At 38.6% G+C, this 27,182-nt stretch overlaps 1 protein-coding gene across 3 annotated transcripts in view; it reads right to left on the bottom strand.

Annotated features, from left to right (window-relative positions):
- Positions 1–27,182, bottom strand: part of Smarcad1 (SWI/SNF-related, matrix-associated actin-dependent regulator of chromatin, subfamily a, containing DEAD/H box 1) — a 63,823-nt gene that overhangs the window by 33,392 nt on the left and 3,249 nt on the right. For 2 of the 3 annotated variants that reach the window (XM_050162324.1, XM_050162325.1), the window contains exons 3-8: positions 13,436–13,610; positions 11,654–11,819; positions 10,451–10,517; positions 7,037–7,137; positions 2,851–2,952; positions 1,412–1,493 (exon numbers count right to left, since the gene is read on the bottom strand). In XM_050162324.1, coding sequence (XP_050018281.1) covers positions 1,412–1,493; positions 2,851–2,952; positions 7,037–7,137; positions 10,451–10,517; positions 11,654–11,819; positions 13,436–13,610 — 693 coding nt within the window. The remainder of the gene's footprint in view (positions 1–1,411; positions 1,494–2,850; positions 2,953–7,036; positions 7,138–10,450; positions 10,518–11,653; positions 11,820–13,435; positions 13,611–27,182) is intronic. The other variant, XM_050162326.1, reaches the window with a different exon arrangement.

The following is a 27,182-nucleotide window of genomic DNA, read 5'->3' as shown; positions in this document are numbered from 1 at the left end:
AATTAAAAAATACAAAACATAAGACTTCAAATAAGGTAAGTATAGCATAAAAACATTACATTTTCCTTGTGAACACTGAAGAATTCAACCACAACCTACTGTCAAATCTTAACATATATTAGGAGCAATAAAACAGAATGTGAAGATAACAATAAGCTAGAAAGACTTGTTTCAAAAGTAGGTGATAACTTCCTTTTAGACATCCATCTGCTTTCTATCCAAGGCGCTAGGATACAGATGAGAGCTGCGTGTGCCCAAACTGCCCCCAAAGCATACAGGAGCCCAGGCCTCGTCGCACCCTGATGGAAGCAGCAGAGCACTGTCACTATGCCTCCTAATTAGTTTACCATCATTTATGCATTATCTAAATACATCACTTCAATGTGCCACTACTCTGAATCTCAAGGAATTCTAAGCTTCTTGTGAATAAAGGTATAGTTTCTCTTACATGATTTTTATAAGAAAATAGGCACTAATTAATCTGTATATTTGCCCTGACCTTCTGAATCTGTGAGTTCCAAATTTATGGATCCAACAAGCCATATAAAATATATATTAGAAAAAGAATTGGACCTACATTGAATATGTGTAATTATTCCCTACATAAGATAAAAGCAACTTGCACAGTATTGTAAGTAATCTTAAAATGATTGGAAGCATATGGAAAAATGTGTAGGTCATATGCAAATATCTCGCCACTTCACATTAAGGGAATTGAGTGCCTGAGTGCCAGTTGATTGCTAGTATGAGTATAGGTCCTTAAAAAAAAAACACAGATAATAAGGGAGCATATTCTACTTAAAATTTTTATTTTCTATTTATTCAAAGAGTTTCCAGAGTTATGTTATTATATGATCATGTTTTTGTCCATATAAAAACTTAATTAAATGAATTAAATAAAATGAAAATCAAAGACTTTAGAACTCATCTTTACAATTATGTAATGCTGAGTCTATTTGATACCTGGGTGGAAACATTACTAAATATGTACAACCTAACTTTGCGTGAGCACCTCTCTCCTCCATCACCTTCTGCAGTTCAGAGCTCCATATGGATTGAGAATCTGCTCCTCCAGGGTGATAATAGTCTTGAGTTCTTAAGGCCAGTGCTTTCCAACTTCATGCAAATACAGGCTAATAAATAAGCAAATCAATTGCAAGATTCATCCTGACACATGTCAAAATGTAAATAACACAACTTAAAGGTTACCTAACAATCAAGAAAGATTGTGTAAAAGTCATGTACTATTTTGACTTTTATTATGGTGAAGAACAGGTCAAAATATATGAGAATTTGTTATGTAGAACATTTCACATCATTTCCCAGCATCACACGTGCAAGTCAGCACCTCTGCTCCTTTACCGAAGACATAGGGCTCAGGGAGGTATGCACACTGCCCATTACTGATTACCTTGATCTTCTGCAAACACCTTGAGAGACTCCAAGGCTTCTGTGTACATCCACTCATGTTCCTTGAGCACTTCTCTTAGTTCCTGAAATTAAGTTATTGATTTTTTTCCATTAAAAATGTGAAATTAGCAATATGGAAAAATATTTGTGCTCTTTTAAAATGCAATCACCAAAAAATTAAAGAATTCATATCACTACCACTGTCTTTTGTGACAAGGTCTCACTATGTTGCATTGGCTGTCTTTGACCTCATGGAGATGCATCAGCTTTTGCCTCCTAAGTCCCAGGACTAAAGGTGTGCACCACCTCGCCTGGTACTGTCATTGTTTTAGTGCTACTTTATAAATCCTTTCTGTCTAATTTAACTTCACAAATACAGTCTTCAAAAGGGATGGGCATGTGACTTTTTTTTAATTTCTAGCTCTCTTTAAAGTATTTTAAACACTAAAAAGCAAAATCTACTAAAGTAACCAAAACAGGTATTTCACTGTATAAACATTCATTAACTACGAGGTTCAACCTTTGTTGTTGCTGGGTTTTCTGTTGTTTGAGACAGGAATTATGTAGCCAGAGATGACATTGAACAACTGATCCTCCTGCCTACTGAAATTATAAATTAATTCACTGCCACACTGGTGAAAAACATGTAATTCATTTTTTTTTAATGTAAGAAAAGGTCTCATGTAGTCCAGTCTGCTATGCAGCCATAGAGATGTCCTTGAACTTCAGATCCTCCTGCCCCACCTCTTTGGTGCTTGGATAACAGGCATGCAGTATGTTTCTAAGAATGGATAACAGGCATGCAGTATGTTTCTAAGAATGAAGCCTAGTCTCTGTATAAATATGGCGAGTGGACTCTAACACCTATGCTATATCCCTTGCTAGAAAGCATGCAGATGTAATACATGTAAAGAACAAGAGTAACAAGACTGTGCATTCAGTTCACCAGTTGAGATGGATCGACTGAGCACAAAATGGAATACATACAATGTAATCATTTTCCAAATGTTAAACCAAGTATGTTCTTCAATATGCAGTAATGAGATAGTGCAGAGGCATCTTTAAAACAATGACATGCTTGACATGAGACATTAGTGACACTGACCATTTTCATATTAACAAGGGAGGAGAACGACCTTTTCAGAGCATGAAGACACTGAAATCAGCACTGCAATTTAAAACTTTCATGAAAGAGTTGAAGAATGAACATGATGGAGACAAGATAGCCTTTTGCACTTAAGGATTCACAATTTTACTACAGTTATGTTTATTATGGTTTCATTTATAATGCTGACACCACAATTAGTAAACAGAAAATTAACTAATCAGCAATTTAAAATATTTATATAATACAGAGTTTGCACATGGTTTAACTCAAACACTACTTTGTAAGACAAACGTAGCACACACTACATTTTTGAACACTTCTACCCTTCTTACCTGTTTATCAAAATTTGGAAATTCCTTTTGCAATTTCAATACAATACTTTCCTGCTTCTCCCAGCTGCTGCTGGCTTCTGCAGACTCATTTGATTCTTCTCCCTGAGGGGTGAAGGGGGGGAGAGAGGAAAACAGACAAGATCAAGTCTTCCCTACTCTCCTTTATCTGTATTATCTAGCAATTGAGCTGCTACAGTTCTCTTTTAATAGCCGAAAAAGAACTAACTAGCTGTGATTGTTACTCCCTGGCACAGAGGGACAAGTTGACACTCTATAAAGACAGGTACAAATCAAGTCCTATTTGGGGCATAAAGCCTATGTATGGGGCTGTTCATACCTGAGCTGCACAAGGCCAGGGTTGAGTAACCAACAATGTAAAAGCAAACTATAAGCATATCTATCTATATGGATAGAAAGAAGAAAGCTGCAAGCATTTCATACCAAATGTGATGCAGTGGGCTTGAGTACAGTGAGCGTCGCAGACTACAAGTCTCCACTATGAAGCATCAGAAGAATAGGATTTTGAGCAGAGGAACAATAGTATTTGGAGAAAATATTTCAAAATCCTCAGAAATTAAACTCATACCAACAGCTTCACTTAGCATTACTGACCCTGAACATAGTCATACCATCTGAGAAACAAAACAAAGTTGATGGGACATTAAGGAACTGAAACATCGCATTCCATGAGGACACCGAAGTCTCTAAGACAAGCACTCTGAAGACTACAGTGAGATATAAACAAGTGACAGGGCAAATAAGCAGGTGTTTTCCCACAACACATTCTTAGACCTCCGTCATACTAGAGGGTATGTGTTCATGTAGGTATGTGGATGCCGACAGTCATGTGCACGTGGAGGCCACAGGTTGACAGCAGTGTTCTCCTCAGGCACCCTATACCTTAGTTCACACAGGTGCTCTTAGTTAAATGGCTGGACACCAAGCTCCAAAGATTAGCCTGTTTCAATCCCTGCTGCTGGGTTTATACAGGCTCACCACTGCAGTTTTTATGTGGATCAAAATTCAGTTTCTCATTCTTTTGTAGAAAGCATTAGTGCTGTACCAATCTGGCCATTTTATCAGAGCATCCTGGTTTATCTGTTAAAAAAAGATCTGTATTAGGCCTGCATGGTGGCACATGCCTTTAATCCCAGCACTTGGAAGGGAGATACAGTTAGATCTGAGTTCAAGACCAGCCTAGTCTACAGAGCTAGTTCCTGGACAGCCAAGGCTACATAGAAAAACCCTGTCCTGGAAAACCAAAAATCAAACAAATTGTATTACTTTTATTTGTGTGTAGTGTGTCTGCTGTATGTATGTGATTGCTTGTGGAAGTCAGAAAAGGTGTCAAATCCCTAGGAATTGGAATTATAGGCAGTTGAGAGCCACCCAACATGACTGCTGGGAACCAAACTTGGGTTCTCTAAAAGATTACAGCAGTTCATAGCAGCATGTGCTATAAAGCACTGAACCACTCTTGAGACAGGGTCTTTGTAGCTCAGGTTAGCCTTGGATTTGCTATGCCACCAGGATGACTTTTAACTCCTGATTATTCTGTCTTCACCTCCCAAAAGCTATGGAAATAAAGGCTCTAGCAGCCACAATTCCGTTTATTTCAGTTTTGTCTTAAAAAATATTTCAAATGCCTACAACAAAGAATGGAAAAACAAACCATGGTGTGTGTGTGTGTGTGTGTGTGTGTGTGTGAGAGAGAGAGAGAGAGAGAGAGAGAGAGAGAGAGAGAGAGAGAGAGAGAGCCACTAAATAGAATATTTAATTCCAGCACTAAGAGGGCTGAGCACAAGGACTACCATGAATTCAAAGTGAGCCTAGACTAACTACAGTGTAACTTTCAAAAGATAAACAAACAAAAAATATGTGCTACATCTTGGATAAACCTTCACAGAGGATATAATGGCTGTATTGTTACATTTATAAAAGAAATCCCAGAATATACAAATCCAGGGAGAAAGAAGGTAGACTCCTGATTGCCATGGGCCGGGGAAATGAAGAAACAAGGAGACCCTCCTTTTGTGTATAGCCCGCCATAATGGAATCATGAAACATTCGGAACTAGATATACATGGTCACAACACCCAACACTGGGGCTGTCCTAAATGTATTAAACTGCCCATGCCAAAATGGTAATTTTATGCTGTGTGAATTTCTCTTCAATAAAATAGGGAGCTGGGGTGAATATAAGTTTAACATGTACAAGGCTTTGGATCACATCTCTAAGACCAAACAATAGCAATGAAAGCACCTCCACAAACAGGTTTCTGGAAATGGTTTTTTGGAATAAAACATATGACATCACAAATGAAGGACTCAGCATTCAGTGGCTGACGTGCCTATCATTTGCTATCCCTTTAAGATCCCATTCTTTTATCAGCTGTAGTCATTGTCAGCTGAAAAGTACCCCCAGGGGTCAGTGGTTATACTTGTCCACAGAGCCATATGAAGCTGAACCCAAATCTGTCTGAGTGGGTCTAGAAGTTATGATTAATCCTATGGTTCCAGCACCAGAATACCTAGCTAGAACACATGCTTACCAATGGCAGAAAGCACACATTAGGCTGTCAATCATGAAGTATGGACCATTATGTAGGAAATACCACATTAAAGTGCCAAGAATTGCCGTTCTCACTCAAGCAGTAATCACAATCACTTTCCTGAGGGAATTGCAGAAAACAAATTATCATTCCAGCCCAAAGTAATACACCTACTTGGCTCACGGCAAAACTGGATGGATTTTGGAGAATTTGTTCAGAGCAATATAAAGAAATCAGATGATTCCAACTACAGTTGCTATCCAAATTTGAGGTTTTAACTGAAACTTGTCTTAGCCTCCCAAGTACTGGGATTAGAGACACTTTCTATATAGTATATATTTTTTTAAACTATAGAGTGGCTCCATACTTCATGACTTACAAGACCAATGTCTGCTTTCTGCTGCTGTTAAGTGTGTGCTCTAGCCACACATTTTGGTGGTACTGGGGCTTAAACTCATGGCCATGGATAGGGTGGTAAACATTCTACCACTGAGCTATGGTCTCAATGCTATTTGTTATGCCTTGACTTTATTGAAACCTTTTTCTCTTCAAATGCCTTTTATTTTTAGACAGAGTCTCACACAGTCCAAGCTAGTACTGAACCAATCATGTAGCTAAGGATGACCTTGAACTTCTGGTCATCCTGCCTCTACTTTTAGAATACTGACATTACAGGCCTAAGTCTCTACACCTAGCTTTATGTAGTACTGGGATCAAACTCAAGTGTTTTGTGCTGGTAGGCAAGTACTGTACGGACTCTACAACCCAGCTGCAACATGCTTTAGTGGGGCTACTTACAGCAGGAGTTTACCACTGGATGGGTCTAATGATTATGCAAATGCTCTATAAGCCATGTTTGTAGGTTTCTACTGCTTATATTTAGTCAGTTGGCCTACTGAAGATAGGCTGAGTTTAGCTTCTTAGGGTTGTCCAGGCCCAGGCTTTAACACATAACAATTCTTCAACCGGTATTTACAGCACTATGGGAAGTAGTTTATGACCACATAAAAGAAACAAAAAACTTTACACATGGTTTATAGAACTCTGGCTTAATTACTAGAACCATCTAGCAGCACAACATAAACAACTACTATGATGCAGAATCACTTATGAGCTGCAAAAACACAAGACTGATTTACTTGGGTGAACTTTCAGGTATAATATCTACACATTCAGCACAGTCTTTTTTTCTTCCTTTTGAGATTCTATATTTATTTATTTATTTTGGTTTTTCAAGACAGGGTTTCTCTGTAGCTTTGGAGCCTGTCCTGGAACTCACTCTGTAGCCCAGGCTGGCCTTAAACTCAGAGATCCATCTGCCTCTACCTCCCAAGTGCTGTAATTAAAAGCATGAGCCACCCACTGTCCAAAGATTTTATTTATTTTTATTTGATGTGAATGGTGGGTTTTTCACCTGCATGTATGCACCACATGCCTGCAGCTGCAGTACCTACAGTGGCCAGAAGACGGTGTTGAATCCTTGAGACTGGAGTTATAGAGGATTGTGAACAACATGCTAAAAATTGAGTCTAAGACCTCTGGAAAAGCAGTCAGTGCTCTTAACTTCTGAGCCATCAAACTAGTCCTACACTCAACATACTCTAACTCTGATATAGCAATTCAAATGCACTTACACGTTCCACTCGTGGCTTCTTTAGAGACTGATCATCATTCAATTCATCCTCCTCATATGCCTCAGAAGAGGAAGATAATTTTCTTTTTCTGGGTCCACCACCTTTTAAAAGAGAAAAACACACTCAGAATTTTCACAAAAAATAACAAGAATCAATTTAAATCAAAAGTATTAATTATACCAATATTGTTACTTGACAAAGGGGCTATGATTCTTCTACAGCTACATAAGTAAATTAAAGACTGCAACTTTTCAGAGAGAAGTCACTGTTACACTTCATTCATAAAATATTACATCACCAAGTAATTCTACAACAAGATAATATTGAGACTACGGGTTCTCACAAATGACAAACTGCTGAGAAGTAAAAAATATTACTCATCAATCGTAAGCTATCAGAACAGCATCACTGATAACAGTAAATAAGCACCTACTGCACAGTAGGCTTTACGTGAGACCTTGTATAAACTATTTTTCATTTACTTTCAGAACAAATCTACAAAAGGGTTACATTTCTATTTCACAAATCAGAAGGAATGAGGATGCACTGGAGGGAGGATAATCTGTCTCTGTCTCTCTCTTATGTAAACAGTGTTCTGCCTGTATGTCTGCCTACACCAGAAAGCACCAGATATCATTACAGATGGTTGTGAGCCACCATATGGTTGTTGGGAATTGAACTCAGGACCTCTGGAAGAGCAGCCTCTTAACCGCTGAGCCATCTCCCAGGCCCTCCTAGGACGAAGGCCCATGTTTTTAACTCATTCAAGGTGAGTATATACTTGACAGCTTTAGAGTTTCAAGTTTAAATCTTCCCAATATGATGGTTCCAAGAGAAAAATGAATCCTGGTTTACTATAAATCATGCTAGTACTAATACTCAAAGTCGTCTGTTTCATTTCATAATATATCCCTTCCGCACATACAACTGACTTTCAGCATCTACTCTTAAAAGGAAAGAGTAAAACCACCTCATCATCATACATATAGTAGATGTAAGTATCGATAGTAAATATTTTACTCATTAAAAGAAAGCTGAAGCATGATTAATAAAAACTTATCAGATAGTGAGGTTCAACCTGAAGACCAGAAAAGCAAAGGAGCCTGCCACTGGGTCTTACCTCAACTTCAGTCCGAAAATGGTATTCCTGCCTCTAGGAAACTTCAGAATGAGACTGTCTGTGAGCTATTACCTCCCATCTTATACTCCTCTCTAGGGCTGGGATTAAGGGCATGCACCACTGTGATTAAAGGCATGCACAGCCTGATTTCTATGGCAAACTAGTGTGGCTACTGGGATTAAAGGTGTGCATTATTGCTGCCTGGTCTGTAAGCCTGTCTAGCGTGGCTGTTTTACTTTTCTCATCCCCAGACAAGTTTTGTTTATTAAATCCCACTACAAAAAGTTTCAATATAGTTTCTGCTATGTAACATAAAATGCTTAATTTTTGTCTAAAAAGAGACAGAATTGGAGTCTTCCCTCTGATAACACTGATAACATCAACAAAATCTTATTTTTTAGAATGTCATAAAGTAAAAAGTAAAGATATAGTCAGGTGGTGGGGGGTGCACAATTTTAATCCCAGCACGCAGGAAACATAGAAAGGCAGATCTCTGTGAATTTGAGGCCAACCTGGTCTACAGAGGGAGTTCCATGACAGGCTTCAAAGCCAGATGTTGTGGGAGCTGCAGGCCTGCTTTTCGTCCCGCCCGGCTCCTGCACGGCTAGCTTTACACCAGAAATAACAACACACAAACTGTATTCATTTAAACACTGCTTGGCCCATTATATCTAGCCTCTTCTCAGCTAACTCTTGCACCTGGACTAGCCCATTTCTAATAATGTGTGTAGCACCCCAAGGTGCGCTTACCGGGAAGATTCTAGCCTACGTCCATCCTGGGTCGGAGCTTCATCGCATTTGCCCCCAGAGAGGAGAGCTATCCAGTCTGAGCTCACTTCCTCTTCCTCCCAGCATTCTGTTCTGCCTACTCCACCCACCTAAGGGATGGCCTATCAAAATGGGCCAAGGCAGTTTGTTTATTACCAATGACCTTCCTCCATCAGCTAGAGAAACCCTGTCTTAAAAAACTTTAAAAAAAAAAAAGTAGAGATTATGCATAGTCTTTTAAACTTAGTCGTAGAGACTAGATAGATCGTTCAGTGGTTAGGCATAAATAGATAAACTTAATAGAAAAATCCATTCAGGAAAATGGGCATGCATTGTTGAAAAATCATAAATTTGTACAACTTTTAGTAAAAGTAACACAGAAGTACATACAACAATTAAAATAGTGCATACTTTTTGATTAAGCAACATAATCTAAAATTAATCCTTGAGGAATAACCTAAGATTCATATAGGATATATTTTACTGGTATAGTAAGTAATAAATATAATGGAAAAAAATTAATGAACCAATCCTATAAGGAACATGAAGTCCTTTTTAAAATTAAAAAACCTAAATGAATTGAGTAGCTATTTGTGATAAAGTAAATCATGCTATGTATAAATATAAGCTAATAGTTTATATTTTGTAATCTAACGTGTGTTGGGTGAAGTGGGGAAGAAACACCTGTAATTTTAGCACTCTGGAAACTGAGGCAGAAGACTGAAAGTTCAAAGCCAACGTGGAGGCTACAAAGTAAAGCCCTATCTCAAAACACAATCACTCACAAACCTAACATTTTAAAGTGGTTAATAGGTGGCAAGAGAGACAGCTCAGTGGTTAGGAGCACTGAACCCAGATTCAATTCCCAGCACCCACATGGCAGCTCACAATTGTCTGTAACGCCAACACCAAAAGATTCAACACTCTTACACAGACATGCATGCAAACAAAACACCAATGCACACAAAATAAAAACAAATCATTTTTTAAAAAGTAGTTAATAGAGCCTAAATTCTATCAATTTTTTTGCTTTTTAGTAGGTTTACAGGTGCTTTATATATATATTGATATGTATAAATTAAAGGAAACTCATAACTGATAAACAACTGAAGATCATTTCTATTGTAAGCTCCTTCAAATTTATTTGGTTTTCTCTCAGATGTCTGAAACAGCAAAAATATTTACACAATGAAAGAATGCTGATTACCAGATAGGATTTTCCACAAGACATCAAGTATGTATTTATTTTATTAACTCAGGTTTGTAAACCTATAAACAAAACCACCACACAATCAGAAAGGAGATTTGAGTAAATATGACTTCCAAAAGTTTCAATAGAATTTAATCTGCAGAAACCAAGCAAAATACCAAACAACTGGACGATATCCATTACTTTACCTAACCTTTCCAAACTGGTTTCTTCTACCTGAAACTGAAGCTTCTGACACCTCACAAAGTTGGTAGTAAATGTTAAGCAAACATTAATAGATGGTATCTATGATAACTTAAGTCTAAAGAAAGCATACCTGCATCACCAAACATCAGCAAGGCAGCAGCAATGGCTCCATCCATAGTGCTTGTTGATTCAATCAACTAACAAGAAGAAAAGGCAGACGTTTAAAAATGAACCCCTGAAGAATTATTTCACAAAGATCTCACTATCATAAACAAACATAGGAAACATCATCTAAAAGGGGGCACGTGATCAGTGTCTACGCCCTATGGTAAAATTTTATTTTGAGAGCTTACACTTGTTACTGAAAATTCCAACGTAAGATATCTCTGAAATAAATAAATAAATAAATAAATAAATAAAACTAAAAGAGCACAATCTACTCTTACTTATTTACTTTTCATTATCATGTGACCCATGAGGGGCACAACATTACACAGATGCTGTATCCAACAGTTTTTGCAAGAAGGTTATTTAGGAATATAGCATGAACCATGCTACTGTTTCCATGGGCCTGAGTTACATTTCCCCAAAATATTCTGCTTTTGTTTGGTTTATCCCCAGGAGCTGCCAAGTTGATTTTTGCTTTACACACGTAAGCACACGCTTGCCTAAGTAGAATTCAGTTTCACCTCCAGCATAAGCACCTCAATTTTTAAGAAGAGCTCTTTGTTCCCTCTGGTTGTGAGGGCCTAACTTATAGCCAGCAATAAAGGGCTTGCAGCACTATCCTCCAGATAAACTTGCCTTTTAGAGGTCCTGTTCCCAGCAGGCCTCAAGGCTCAACAGTACCCAACTCAGGAGAGATTTCTTTTTATCACTACAGATGCAAATAACTATATACATCAGGGGACACAGGCACAGCGTTTGCCACACACACTGTATGACTGAAGATGACTCCCCAGATACCACGGTAAAAGGGGAAAACTGGCTCAGACAACCAGGGCTCTGACCTGCACAGGTATGCACTAGGGGTGGGTGTGTGTGTGTGTGTGTGTGTGTGTGTGTGTGTGTGTAACGACACACGAACCATACACAGCAGTTGAGAGAGGTGACTGAGAGCATTAAGTAGCTGCTTTTGCAGAGTACTCAGGTTCAATTCCCAGCACTGTGACAGCTTACAATGGTTCATGATCCAGTGTAAGGGGATCTGACACCTTCTGGTCTCCGTCAGTACCAGGCATGCAAGCAGTGAATGTGCACACATGCAAACAAGCATGCATATACATAAATTTTTTTTAAAAAGTCTTTAAGAAATTTTTTTAAAAAGTACAACCTTTAGGAGATCATTGTCATTTCTTTGTGGGAAAAGTTCCTTCAGTGTCTGAAGCTTAGCATCTTTAAGATCTTCCAATTCTGAAAGGTCTTCCAGTTCTGCAACGTCATTTCTTTGTGTCACAGAAGGAAGGTCATGGGACTCTTCATCTTCAGATGGCTCTGAACTACAAATATTATCACATGAAAAAAGTCTTAATGCATCCCACTAATGCTTCCTGTCATGCTGTCTGTATGCAAACACATGACATATAGAACATTTATAGGAATGTAATCATTATTTGTCAAAGGAAAAGAATTTTTGCCATATTAATGTTGTCAAGTATAAAATCTATATCATTAAGACAAGAACACACTGAAAGAGCTCTCAGATTAATCTGACCACAAAGGAAAAAAACAATACCTGTTGCTCACTGATATATCTATACATATTTACCGACTTTTTACCTTCCCCTTCCTAAATTTTGCTAATGTTCAGCATCCTGAATGATACTGATCATCTGCTCCTGAGGCAGCATGAAACCTCAGTTCTCTTAAACACTGAGCCATCTCTCCAAGCCCCTATTTCTCAAAACAAAACCCAAACAAAAGCAATAAAAGCCAAAGGATTATGACCCTAACATAATGAAAAGCCACCTCTACCTTATCCTTTACATTGAGATCTTCACCTCCTAACCTGCCCCCAGCTTTCCTTACAAAGCTAGGCAATTACCACCCCAGGGCCATAAAACATGTTATTCCCTGGGGTCCTTCTCAGCACCACCTTCTCAATGAAGTCTTTCTGCCTTTTCTTTAGAAAGCCACACTAAAGGGGGCTAAAGCGATGGCTAGTGATTAAGAGCACTGGCTGCTCTTCCAGAGGACCCAAGTTTATTTCCCAACAGGCACATGAAAACTTACAACTGTTTCTAACTCCAGTTTCAGGGGAACTGAAACCCTTAAACACACACAATAATTTACAGAAAAAAATAAAAATAGGGAGGGGCTGGAGAGAGAGAGCTCAGTGGTTAAGAGAACTTCCAGAGATTCCTGGTTCACTTCCAAGCACCCACACGGCAGCTGACAACTGTCTGTAACTCCAGTTCAAGGGGATCCTTCACACCAATGTACATAAAATAAAGTTAAATAAATTAATTTTTAAAATAAATAAATAAATAAAAAGAAAGAAAGAAGAAAAATAAATCATTTTGGACTGTTACAGGGTGAAACCTTGTCTCGAATAGTGGGGGAGAGGAGGATGACAAAGCCTTTATTAAGGTTCAGAACTCCTATTTTCACCCTTCCTTTTTGCCTATATTTTTTATTTGACACATTGTATGCTTTATTGTTTATCTTACTAGCTAAACTAGAGACTCCTTGAGGGTAAGAATATGGAGCTGCCTTGTTCATTGCTCTTTTCCTAAAAAGAAAAACAGTAAAAGAAAAGAGAGAGAGAAAGAAAGAAAGAAAAATAAAAAGAAAGATGCACTCAGCTCATAGAATACAGCCAATAATACTGAATGATTAACTTCTGGTTTCAATAACTAATCATGAAGAAATTATAGATGAGCAAAATACTAGTTAAAACCATTTCCTTATCTATTAATAGCTAATAATATCAAAATTTTCTTACTAAATCTTTTAATAAAAATCATATTCTAGAAAACAGAAGACAGAGTTAGGAAAAACAATAGATGCAGATGAATAAAGTCAAAAATAATCACTGAAATATTTCAAACTACTTTTATCATTTCTGAAAATTCTAACAGGTGCAAACGTAGTTGACAACTGTTAAGTGTCTTACACTATAATCACTGTGTCTTTGTTGAATTTTTTCTCTTGAACTGTACTGGAACAATTTGGAGCAACATCTTCACTATCAGAAGATAAATCAATATACTGTATTCCTCTTTGACTTTGGAAACACGATAAACTTGCTTTACTTTCATTGTCTGGAGATTCTGGAACACTAGAATCTTCTGCAAAAGAAAAAAGATATTCTGAGCAAGCCCAAAGTAAATTTTTATTAATTACATTCATGTGCTAATATGAAAATCACCAATTTTGTACATTGTTTCTGCTTTAAAACCAAAAAGCTTTCCCTTCATGAAATGGAACAGGAAAACTATGAAGACATGAAAAGAGCCCTCACTCCCAAGTCTGGCTGAGCATCTTCCTAGCTGAGAAATAAGAATCATAAAACAGTATTTGCTTAAATTTTCCTCTCTTCCCAACTGTACACCTGAAGTTTTCTAAATAATTCACCAGAGATTTACAGTAAAAGATTTAACTCCCTTGTGAAAATTTAGTGGCTTAGTTTTATCTTATCTGACTGGTATAGACATTTGATAATCTCAATTATCAAAAGAGGAATAAAGAGAGGGAAGGATGCCTAAAAAAATCCACAGAACAATGAAATTAATTACCAAAGCTTCCAAAATCCTACACTGTTACTAACCCACCATCATCTTTTGGGGATGACTCAGTTTCTACCCAAGCAACTCACTTTCCCTTAGCCCTCATACTTAACAAACTCAATCTGCTTCTCCCAGGTTCATCCTGAAATTATTCTCGGCAGGAATACAAGAATGCAATTTTACCGGAATCAAGACACCAAAACATTACAGGATCTCCTCAGGCTGCTAGCAGTGACAGCCTGGAGCTGTGCCTCTGCACCCACCGCTGCTGACACTACTTTTCATTGAGAAAAGGTGTTCTCAAACTCAAAACTCACAATCTCCCTAAATCTACATGCTTTAGTTACCTAAGTGCTGGCTGAGATAAAAGAAATAAGCCTCTCCTACAAGGCCCAGCTCTCCTACAACTTTTTAAGTGGTCTTTTTAATCATTGTTAAGCATACATAATAATGTCTTCATCATGATGTTTTCACATATACATGTTTTCAACTATATCCACCAGCACCATCCCTCCCTTACCATTCCACTCCCACTGATCCCTTTCCTCCTCCCCAGCAGGCACATTTCTAGTACCATGTGTTTTTGAAGGATTATTTATAGGATTATTTATAGGCACATGCCTGAAGGGTTTGTTTACACTTAGCACAGGTACCTTACTAGACACTACTCCATAGAAATTGTTGCCCCTCCTCTATCAATCATTGACTACATAAGGCTCTCTTGTCACTATTTATCAAGAAAATTTAAAAAAATTAGTCAATTAGGACTAATATAAAATGACTGTGCCTCAAAGGTTAGCAAGAACTCCAAAGAATTCCCAAAAGTTTTAAGTTTCTTTTTTTTTCTCTTTTTTTTTTTTTTGTTTCTCTGTAGCTTTGGAGCCTTCCTGGAACTAGCTCTTGTAGACCAGGCTGGCTCGAACTCACAGAGATCCGCCTGCCTCTGCCTCCCGAAGGCAGGGATTAAAGATGTGCACCACCACCCAGCTCCCAAAAGAGTTTTATATTTCATATTGATCATTTCTCCTGTTGTTGAACACCATGGTGATACTGGCTTTGGGGGTTTTAGTGAAGCAGATCTAAATATTCAAAAAAAAAAAACCTTAGAAGTATTGGAAAAATGGTTCAGCCATTAAGAGCATATACTATTCTTACAGAGGACCAGTTTGATTCCCAGCATCAGATCATGTGGCTTGAAACCGTCTTTAACTCCAGTTCCATGGGATCAGTAGCACTCACCTTTGCAGGCACCTGCACTCATGTGTACATACTCCCAGTGAAGCATACATACACATAATTAAAAATTATTTTTAACTAAGAATCGCTACCCCTCACTACTGATAGACTCGGGAAGAGAGGTACGATCCCAGAGCCTCCACATACCCCCACTGTATGACCCCACTCGCCTCCAGTGGAGAGTTCTAATCAAATGGTCATACAGATGATCCTAGCTAAACTAAACGGGTCACAAAGCACAACCAACAGTCATGAATCTAGGAAAAATGTGGTAGGGATGAGTGGGTAGGGGTTGATAAGGCTGAGAGCAGGTGAGAAGGCAGAAGAGAGTAATCAGTATACATGTATGAAATGATCAAATAGAAAAATCAGTTTTTAAAAAATTTAGTAATTGGATTAACTACTTCCTAAGTCATTATCAAGCCCTCAACCATAATAAACAATAACCCTGTAGGACACAGAGTTTATCACTATTTTGTAAATGAAACTAAAGCGAAGAATAAAAACGCATCTCCTCCTACATGCTAAGGGAGCAACTCTACCCCTTATTCTGGAAGTCTAAATGAGAATATTCTAAAACTCTAGAATCACAGTAACCACCATTATAATCATTCCTTTATTCCCCATGCAGTGTCAGGAACTGAACGCAGTGCCTCACACAGGAAAACTACCTTGGAGCCCTATCTTAGCCCCATGTTAACAAGTTAACTAAATACTTCATTTTTCTATGGAAAAAGTCGTGCTTCAGTTGTACAGGCAGAAATAGAAATATTTTTCCAACCTTCTTTGATTTCTGTGAGTAGTTCTTGTTATTAAATCCATACTTTCTTTCTCAATTTTATTAAAGCATATATGTGGAGGTCAGTGGAAGAAAACATTTGGGAGTCTTTTTATCCTCCTATCATGTGGGTCCTGGTGAACCCAGGGCAGTCTTGGCAGCAATTTTCTTTATCTTCTGAGCAATCGTGTTGGCTTATCAGATAGTCTGACCTAAAAGGCTAGATGCTGTATGGAATCTGAATATCTAATAAAAACACTGCATTATGTAGCATTAAAACCACTGGCCCATTCTGCATTTCAATCACTCATTTAATCTATGTATTATTCTGTAACATATGGTTTGGTCATTTAGAATATACTTGCTGATTAATGTACATCATCCAAATGTTGACATGTTATAGGAGTTTTTCTATAAAGCTCTATAGAGAGCTTGTTTGTGCTGTGGAATAATCCTTCTGTACACTGTGAATATTACTCTCATTGGTTAATAAAGAAGCTGATTGGCCTATATAGCAAGGCAGGACAAAGTTAGGTGGGACAATCAACTGAGGATACTGAAGCAAAGGGCAGAGTCACAGGAAGATGCCAGTCAGCCGCCGAGAAGTAGGATGGGTAGAAAATTAGGTAATAAGTCATGAGCCATGTGGTCAAGCACAGATAAGAAATAGAGGATAACTTAAGTGTAAAAGTTAGCTAGCAACAAGCCTGAGCTATTGGCCGAGCATTTCTAATATTAAGCCTCTGAGTGGTTATTTGGGAACTGACAGGCTGGAGATAAACATTTAAATATATATGGTGTTCCAATGTGGGACCAAAATTTCCATGTAAAACCTGACAAAAGCTTAAAAAGGGATTCTAGACACACAAGAATGGAGTCAAGCATGACTTCTTGGTAACAGTTTTTTTCTCGGGTGGACTTGTCTGCTGGCAGCAAGAAAAGCAGCAGCTCCTTTAAAAGATGTGTTCCTGGCTTGGTACTAGCAGCAAAAATGGGTGGCTTGTTTAAGAGGCCCTGTTGCCCAACACTGATATATTGTTTATGGGCAGCAGGAGGCATACTACTTGGTAGCATGAACCCAACAGTACCAGAGTTGCAGAGGGAGGCATGACTCTTGCTGGTACCATGGCCATAAAGCGAGGCTCTCATGAAGCCTAGCAGGGTATTGCCAGCTGCCAAAGCGACCCCCCCCCCCAACCGCCTTTGGTCCTAGCTATGCTGCTTAGCAGTCTAAAGGCTCATGTGATCAAGAAATATATAGTAAATACAGATTCAGATGAAAAAAAACCCTGTAAACTGATAACAGTATGTTCATAAATATACATAGCCTTGGGAGAGAGAAAAGAAAGAGCATATACAGTCATAGACTAAAAATATGGGTTTTTTTTAAAAATTAAAGTCCTTAAAAAGTGAGTAAAGTAATATAAGAGAAAAAAAGCCATGTAAAAATGAGAAATATGCAGAGTCTGGATCCTGCATGTTACTGTATTGTCTTTGAATTTTTTGGTTGCTAAGAGACACTGGATTGTGAAAACTCCTAGATTCAACCAGCCTATATATTTTAAAAATATCTTAAGTAAAAAGGTATGTTACTTTGGGGAAGAGGTTTTGTTTTTATTTCCACAGGAATTGAAAGATTGTGGATTCATTCAAAATTAAAGATGATCAAGTTTGGTAGAGAAAGACCGTCTAAAAATCTGTCTACAAACATAAGGAAATAATCCTAAAGACAGGAGGTGGTGGCGCACATGCCTTTAATCCTAGAACTCAGGAGGCAGAGGCAGGTGGATCTCTGTGAATTCGAGGCCAGATTAGAGGCCTGGTCTATAAGAGCTAGTTCCAGGACAGGCACCAAAGCTACAGAGAAATCTTGTCTCAAAAAAAAAAAAAAAAAAAAAAAAAAAGAATTCTAAAAGAACTACAAGACACATAATGGATATTACTTGTACTAATTAATGGACATACGTAAGTTACCTTTAAAAGTTTATGTGCTTTCAGAACAAGACCAGAAGCCAATGAAAATGGATGGCCCAGGTGATCCAACATCCAAAATAGCTCCCAAATTGCTGACTAAGATGATCCAGCCTCACAGAATACTACAGCCAAGACCTAATAATTATCCTGATTTTCTCTTGGTTGATTACCAGCATCCCCAATCAACAGGAAGCAATCTAGGAAACTATACCCACATTCCCAAAAATGTATATTTTTATTGTTTCTTTAAAGATATTTTAAGTTAACCGTGCATTTACAAAATCCTGGGAAGGCATAAAAGTCTGAAGCCTTGCACTGACTCACAGCTGAATGCCTGAATGTGTTCAAGGTGCCATAGCAGTAGATAGAGAATGCAAAAGGTTCTGGACAGAAGGTAAGTTATTGTTCAACTTGCCCTGAAAAAAAAAAGGCACAAGAATCATATACAAATACTAGAAAAAGACAAGTCTGCTGAGTAAATTGGGAGCATGGAGATCTTTGGAGACAGCAGAAAGGGAGGGGAAAAGGAAAGGGAACGGAGAAAAATATATAGCTCAATAAAAACAATTTTTAAAAAAGCATCATATACACGAATTACAATGAAACGTAATAAAAGACTCAACCAAATGCTAAATTAGTAAGGGAAAATAGCCTGCTTTTCCCATCTAAAAATAAAACAAAATGCCCTTTTAAATAAGACTACTTTTTATCATTACCAAAATAGGAGCCTATAACATATGCTTATGAAAGTCTCCCACAAGCAGTGTTATAACCAAATTTTAAACTCTTTTATGCCCATTCTCGTATCTGAATAATGAACCAAAGTAAGAGTTCAAAGAGTTGAGGTGAAACAGAGCATGGTGGGGATCGAGTAGAAACAAGCGGACAGGAAGTTCAAGGGCATCATCAGCTATGTGTAGTGGGTTTGTAGTCAGCCAGAAAAACAGGAGACCCTGCCTAGAAAGGTTCATGGTCACATTGGTTTGGTCTTTTTCTTTTGTTGAAGAGTAGGGAGGTTGAGAGAGGGTCTTCCCCCCCCCCCCCTGGCTTTTTTCGAGACACGGTTTCTCTGTAGCTTGGGGCTTGACCTGGAACTAGCTCACATAGACCAGGCTGGCCTCAACCTCATAGAGATCCACCTGCTTCTGCCTCCTGAGTGCTGGGATTAAAGATATGCGCCATCACCACCGGCTAGAGAGGGTCTTATGTGTATAGCACAGACTGACTGAATCGGCCTCCCAAAGGCTGGTATGACAGGTGCCTAACACCAAGCCCGACTTTGATTTGTCTTTTTAAGTGGCCCAACACCAAGGCTCAGGCAAAAACAAAAAATTACTACTGGAAGATTAAATATCCATAGAGCTAATTCAAATTACCCTAGTAATTCATAAGTAAAGCTTCTCTCAACATAGAATGGAAACAAGCCGGGCTGGAGAGATGGCTCAGTGGTTAAGAGCATTGCCTGCTCTTCCAAAGGTCCTGAGTTCAATTCCCAGCAACCACATCGTGGCTCACAGCCATCTGTAATGAGGTCTGGCGCCCTCTTCTGGCCTGCAGGCATACAGACAGAACATTGTATACATAATAAATAAATATTTAAAAAAAAAGAATGGAAACAAGCCTTTACATCCATGAGGTAGATTTATGAAAGCTGGCCAGTTCTCAATGTATAATTACATATATTGCTCTAACATAACAATTTATTTACAAGACAATTTCCTGGGATATCAATTAAACTACATATTCGTCCTTCTAAAAGAACAAACAGGACTGGTGAGTTGGGGCAGTATTTGTTGCTGCAGACTGGTGGCATGAGGTAGAACCCACACTAAAGGGCAATGAGAAACAAGTCCACAAAATTGTCTTCTGACTGACACGTGTACACAGTGGCACCACATGTGCAATTCTCCCTTTCTCCACCATACAAAGGACTGACGGCTGAATGAATGAATGAGGGGGAGACAAACAAAAGTTAGGCATGTACCAGTTTGGTGACACATGCTTTTAATATCAAAACTAGGGAAGAGGATACAGGAGGATCAGTAATTCAAAGACAATCTTATTTATATGTGTTATGCTAACCTGGGTAGCATAAAATCACGAGCTAAATGCCAAAAACAAAACAAACAAGAGCTAGAGAGATGGCTCAGCAATTAAAAGCACCGGCTACTCTTAACAGAGGGCCAAAGTTCAATTCCCAGCACCAACAAAGCACCTCCCTACTAGAACCCCAACTGCAGGGTATCCAATGCCTGCTTCTGGCCTCCACAGCACCAGACACACGTGGTGCACAGGCATACATATAGGCAAAACACCCAAACACATATAATAAGTTTTAATTATAAAAAAAAGAAAGTTTATGTTTTTTGTGTGTGTTGTAGATGGAAAAGAAAATGATTAGTGGATACAAAGGGTCCTGGACTTTCTTATGTTTTAGATTTTTCTTTTAATGTTATGGGTGTTTGCCTACATGTACATATGTATAGCATGTGTGTGCTTGGTGCTGAGAGGCCAGAAGAGGATGTCCAATCTCTTGAACTGGTCCATATTTGGGTGCTTAGAACTGAACCCAGGTTCTCTGCGAGAGCATCATGCTCTTAACCACTGAGTGATCACTCCAGCCCTTGGACTTTTTATCCCTAGTACCTAAAATAGAAAAAAAAAAAAGTCACAAAAAGATGAAACTGTGACTTGAAATCATTTATGCCATCTTGCTGTGCTGTTGTACACACTGAGTTAAAACAACAATAATGATGAACAAATAGTTTTGAGTACATTCAGTTTGTTTTATTTAGTACAGTACATACAATTCCACTGTTAGGAATTCTAGGTCTGTGTGTTAGATCACCTCACTCCACAGCAGTGACCTAAGTCTAACCTTCATCCTTTGTCCATAAACCACACGTCAATGTTGTGAAAGAAAAATGTTTGGTGACTATTTTAAGCCTCTGTAAATTATATTCAGCTTTTTGCTTTCCAGAGTTAAAAGAAAGAGGTAATACATTTTAGTTAACATAAAATTAAATATTTTCTTCTCCTCAAGCTCCTATAGTTTTGGTAGAAATTAGTTATATTTTAAGGCTATTTTAAGGCTACAAAAAAAATCTCAATAAGATTAGTGGATTGACACAATTAATACATGACATATTCATAAAAAATGTTATAGCAAACCTCACTTGTACAGTTCTATCAACTACATTTAATTGTAGCAAGTATTTCTAAAATGCAAACACAATTTCAGACACTTGGAAATTTTAATTAGGAAACAAAATACATATAAATCACTTTATAACAACTTTCAAGTGGGAGAGGGAAAGAAACACATTCAATTCTAGAATATATGTGTGTGTTAACATAAATACTAGGGAGCTGATATATTAGAAAAACAAGACTATTGACCCCAGACACAAACAAACATGACCTTAGACATGAGGATGCTATGTTAAGTGGCTATGTTAAGTGGCTGTTAACTGGTAAATCCTGAGCTGAGGAGAAAGTCATCAATCACCCTTTATTTCTGGATGAGATTTAAAATTAAAACCAACATACACCAATTCATACTCCCTAGGCTGGCTATTACCAAAAACTACCCAAATCCACAAGATGTTATTGATTCATGCCTGTGACTTCAGTACTGAGAAGGCTGAGGCAAGAAGATCGAAATAAGGTCATCCTGAGCTACTAAGCTCTCAAAAACAAAACTTAAAACCATGTTTCTCCCCCCAAAACAAACTGCACCAGAATAGAAAATAACTCGTGTTGCAGCTCAGTAGTATTGTATGAAGTAAACCCACATAAACTCTGGGTTCAATTTCTAGCGGCACACACAAAATGAGTAAAACTTTTAAAGCCCCTGAAAGCAGAAAAACTGAAATCCATGTACTGGAGGTAGAAATGTTAAGTGGAACAGCCACTATGTGATGTGGGAGTCCCCTCTGTATGCTGTGTAATAAATAAGCTGTTTTGGGCCTGTGAAAGGGTAGAGCAGAGCTAGGTAGAGAGTGGGGGGTGGTGAACTAAATGAATGCTAGCAGAAAGGAGGCAAAGTCAAAGAGAAGCCATGTAGCCCCAGGGGGAGACAGAACTTTACCAGGGAAGCCAAAGCCACGTGGCAATACACAGATTACTAGAAATGGGTTAAATTAATACGTAAGAGCTAGCCAAAAAGAAGCTAGAGCTAATGGGTCAAGCAGTGATTTGATACAGTTTCTATGTAGTTATTTAGGGTCTGAGTTGCTGGGCGGGCAGCCAGCAAACAAACAAGGGACCTCCTTACAATAACTATGGTATAATATAGCAGTTCCTCAAAAAGCAATGATATGTAAAAAAACAGATATGCACACAGGGAGGTGGTGGTGACGAACACCTTTAATCCCAGCACTGGGGAGGCAGAAGCAGGCAGATCTCTGTGAGTTTGAGGCCAGCCTTGTTTACAAGAGCTAGTTCCGGGGCTGGAGAGATGGCTCAGCAGTTAAGAGTATTGCCTGTTCTTCCAAAAGTCCTGAGTTCAATTCCCATCAATCACATGGTGACTCACAACCATCTGTAATGAGGTATGGTGCCCTCTTCTGGCCTGCAGGCATACATGCAGAAAAAATATTGTATACATAATAAATAAAAAAAAAAGAGCTAGGTCCAGGACAATCAGGGCTGTTACACAGAGAAACCCTGTCTCAAAAAAAAAAAAAAAAAAAAAAAAAAAAAAAAAAAAAAAAAAAAAAAAAAAAAAAAGGAAGGAAGGAAGGAAGGAAGGAAGGAAGGAAGGAAGGAAGGAAGGAAGGAAGGAAGGAAGAAAAATACAGCATACACTGGAATATGATTTTGCCACAAAACTAAGAAACTCTGGGGCTGGAGAGATTGTTAAGCAGTTAAGAGCACTGGCTGCTCTTCCAAAGGATCAGTTTGAATCCCAGCACTCACCCCATACCTCATAACTGTCCATAACTCCAGGTCCAGGGAATGATACTCTTTTCTGACCTACTCAGAAACAGCATGCACATGATGCAGATATACATGCCGGCAAAACACCCAGACACATAAAATAAAAATAAATCATTTAAAAATTAGTGAGATTCTGTGACCTGGCTTTTTGGAGCCCATTTCCTATAAAGAGAAACCTTGCTCAGCCTAGATACAAGAGGAAACTTTTCTCTAGTAGCCAGGCAGTGGTGGCACACACTTTAATCCCAGCACTGGGGAGGCAGAAGCAGGTGGATCTCTGTGAGTTTTAAGGCCAGCCTGGTCACAAGAGCTAGTTTCAGGACAGGCTCCAAAGCTACAGAGAAACCCTGTCTTGAAAAACAAAACAAATTTCTATAGTACACAATTAAGATTATGTTCTAAATGTTTGTGCTCCCACCAGCACTCACGCGCTGAAATCTGTTGTATTTGGAATAGTCCCACTGCACAGGCCACACTGCCTCCAACTTATGAAGCCCTGTGTCAGCTTCCCCAGTGCTAGGATAACAGGCAGATATCACATCTGGCTAATGTACAAAAAATTAACACTTAAGGTGACGGCATCTGGAGACTCTGCCATCGCACTGTGAGTTCAAAGCCATCATAAATGAAATTAGTGATTTTTAAAATGAAAACTGAAAAAAGAAAAAAAAAACAGGCAGACTCATCCTGCATCAATGAGTGTCCAGCCAAAAGACATCTAGGATGTTGGTCCACTTCAAACAGAGTCTTCTGGTATCATAAATTGAATTTCCAATCTTCAACATGAGATTTAAATTCCTACTATTTAGAACTATTCTATGACAGTATGGGCGAGAGACTATATAGCCTTTTTTAGTATATGTACATTTCTTTGGTTTCTCAAGTATCCTAGACTGGCCTCAAACTACTTGCATAACTGAGAATGACTCTGAACTCCTGATCTTCCCATCTCCACCTCTGAAGAGTTAGAATTACGAATGTGTGCAACCATTTCTGACTTCTGTACTACATTCCTTACTTTCGGCTACCTAAACCTCTTTAACAGGTAACAAAACACATCACAACTGTTTCAAGGCAACATGTATTTTCAACACTTTCATCTATTTTTTTCATCCAACAATGATTCCATGATGACTGTTTAGTCTACTCCAAAGGTTATTTCTTCTGAGACCTTTCATGAACCTTCTCAATAATATGTAAGAGCTTACTGTATTTCTCTCTTCAGTTCCTCCCTCTATCAACATAAACACTACTCAACACTGCAACACTAATAGCTATGAAACTATGGTTCAGATTTCAGCTTTCTTTCCTTAGTTTTTTCCCTATCATGATTATCACATTGCACTTGCTTAATGCACACAATTTAAGCATCCTTTCTCCCAGCTACTCCCCAAGGACTGCAATCCACTCCTTTTACTCTAGCATATAAATAAAACACAACAAGTTCTTTTAATTTATCTACCACTATTTTAATACCACCAAACCCATTGTGCTCATAAAAGCCAAAGGTTTAAAAAAAAAAAGTTTAAGTATTGATAACTTAGACACTCAGTAAAATCAGCTTGAGGGCTAAGGTTGTAGGTCATGGTTAAGCATTTGCCTAGCATTTCTTAAGTTCTGGGCTCATTCTGCACAATAAATTAAATAAATGAAATCAAGACCCACTAATTAACACTTTCACACCCAAAAGCTAAGAATGCTAAAGAAAGTTTATGAGGCATGCAGCTCAGTGCTGAGTGCTTGCATAGCAAGCATAAGGTCAAGGGGAGGAAAAAACAGTGGAAAAGGGAGAGAAGGGGAAGAGAGCATGTTTATACATACAAATAAATATATAAATGTTTTTAAAAGATAAGGAATGATAAAAGGTCTGTAATCCCAGCATTTGGGAGGTGTAGGCAAGGATGATCAAGAAACAAAGGTCTGGAGGCTAGAGAAATGGCTCAGCTGTTAAGAGCACTGTTCTTCCAGAGGACCTGGGTTCAATTCCCAGCACCTACATGGCAGCTTACAACTGTCTGTAACTCCAGTTCTAGAAGATCTGATACCTTCATACCAATTCACAAAAAATAAAGCTTCATCTTCACCCTTGGAAGACGCAACTAAAATTTTCATATATTAATAAAAAAGAGCAAGACAGGGCGATGGCTCAGATGTTAGAAGGCCGTGCTGTCCTTTCAGTTTCCCCTCAGAAGAGGCTAACACACACGTGTAACTGCAGTTCCTGCTGAGCCGTGCCCTCTTCTGGCTTCTGTAGACATTAGGGACACTCATGATGCACACACATATATGCAGCCAAAACACAAAAATAAATCCTTTTTAAAGAGGGTGGTGAGACATATTAGAAAATGAAGGGGGGGCTGGAGAGATGGCTCAGTGGTTAAGGGCATTGCCTGCTCTTCCAAAGGTCCTGAGTTCAACCTCTCACAACCATCTGGAATGAGGTCTGGTGCCCTCTTCTGGCCTGCAGACATACACACAGACAGAATACTGTATACATAATAAGTAAATAAATATTTAAAAAAAAAAAAAGAAAATGAAGGAGCGGCCGGGCGATGGTGGCGCTCGCCTTTAATCCCAGCACTCGGGAGGCAGAGGCAGGCGGATCTCTGTGCGTTCGAGACCAGCCTGGTCTACAGAGCTAGTTCCAGGACAGGCTCCAAAGCCACAGAGAAACCCTGTCTCGAAAACCAAAAAAAAAAAAAAGAAAAGAAAGAAAGAAAGAAAGAAAGAAAGAAAGAAAGAGAAAAAGAAGGAGCAAATTTCAATCCTCAAGACACATGGAAGAAGAGCACTGACCCCAGCAAACTGTACTCTCACCTCCAAACAGCCCCAACAATAAATTAAAAGTTTAACAAAACCACAGGCGGTAGTAGCGCATGCCTTTAATCCCAGCACTTGGGAGGCTGAGGCAGGAGGATCTCTGAGAGTTCGAGGTCAACCTGGTCTACAAGGGCTTGTCCAAAGACAGGCTCCAAAGTACAGAGAAACCCTGTCTCGGGAATAAATAAATAAATAAATAAATAAATAAATAGTGTTTTAAGGAAGCAAAGCACAAAATACATACATATTACAGTATTGATAAGTAACTAAAACACTGCACTGAAATCTTGTTTACAAAGCACATTTACTTTCAGAGATGAGACTTAAAAATTCTCACCAAATGCCCACTTAATTAAAATGAAGCAGAGGCACACAAAATGTCCTTCTTATACCCAATTCTTTCTTGACCCACTGAAGTCTGAAACCTAAACCCTGGCGGGCCCACAATTCTCCAAGCAACCAGGAAGCATGTATGTCAGAAGCAGGAACACCACACACACAAGCTCAACCTCATCTACACAAAGGATGTTGTCTCAAAAATAAATAAACAGCAAAATGAGGTTTTGGAATTAAAACACACCTTTAATCCCAAAAGAGGCAGGCAGATCTGTGATCTGTGTGGCCAGCCTGTTCTGCACAGTGAGTTTCAGACCAGCCACGCCTACACTGAGAAACCCTGTCTCAAAAAATAAACACGTATATGAATAAATAAATATAATAGTAAGGGAAAAATGTTCAAAGCCAGCCTGGGCTATTTCTTTAAAAACTGAGAATACCTGAGTGGTTGTACATTACTTTAATCCCAGTACTAGAGAGCCAGAGGCAGTTAGATCTGAGTTCCAGGACAGCCAGGGTTACACAGAGAAAACCTGTCCAGAAAAAAACAAAAACAAACAAAAAAGGCCTAACTACTGGAAAATTACCTGAACATCAGACATTAGATACATACATACACACAGCCATTTTCATACAATTCAGATAGAAAATAGAAAAGAAAAATTGTCAATTTTGGGCTTAAAATCCTTCCAGTTAAATAAATCAAAGCCTTTAGAAATCTGACTCTTCAATTTCAATTACATCCAAGTCTTTTAAAATGTTCTCCTAATCTTCATGGGAGGGTTGCCCAACACACCTGTAGTCCCAAGACCAGGGAGGCTAAAGCAAGGAAAGGCCAGTTTCCACTACCTATCAAATTCAAGGCTACAGGCACTGCCTAAAACCCTGCCTTAAACCGGGAGGTGATTGTGCGCGCCTTTAATCCCAGCATTAGGGAGGCAGAGGCAGGCGGATCTCTGTGAGTTGGAGACCAGCCTGGTCTACAGAGCTAGTTCCAGGACAGGCTCCAAAGCCACAGAGAAACGCTGTCTCGAAAAACCAAAAAAAAA

This window comes from Alexandromys fortis, unplaced genomic scaffold (assembly GCF_014885135.2).
Source record: "Alexandromys fortis isolate MF-2015 unplaced genomic scaffold, M_Fortis_MF-2015_v1.1 scaffold_117, whole genome shotgun sequence".
Taxonomy (NCBI): Eukaryota; Metazoa; Chordata; class Mammalia; order Rodentia; family Cricetidae; genus Alexandromys; species Alexandromys fortis.
Note: the sequence above shows the minus strand (reverse complement) of the source record. Positions and strands in the feature narration are given on the sequence as shown.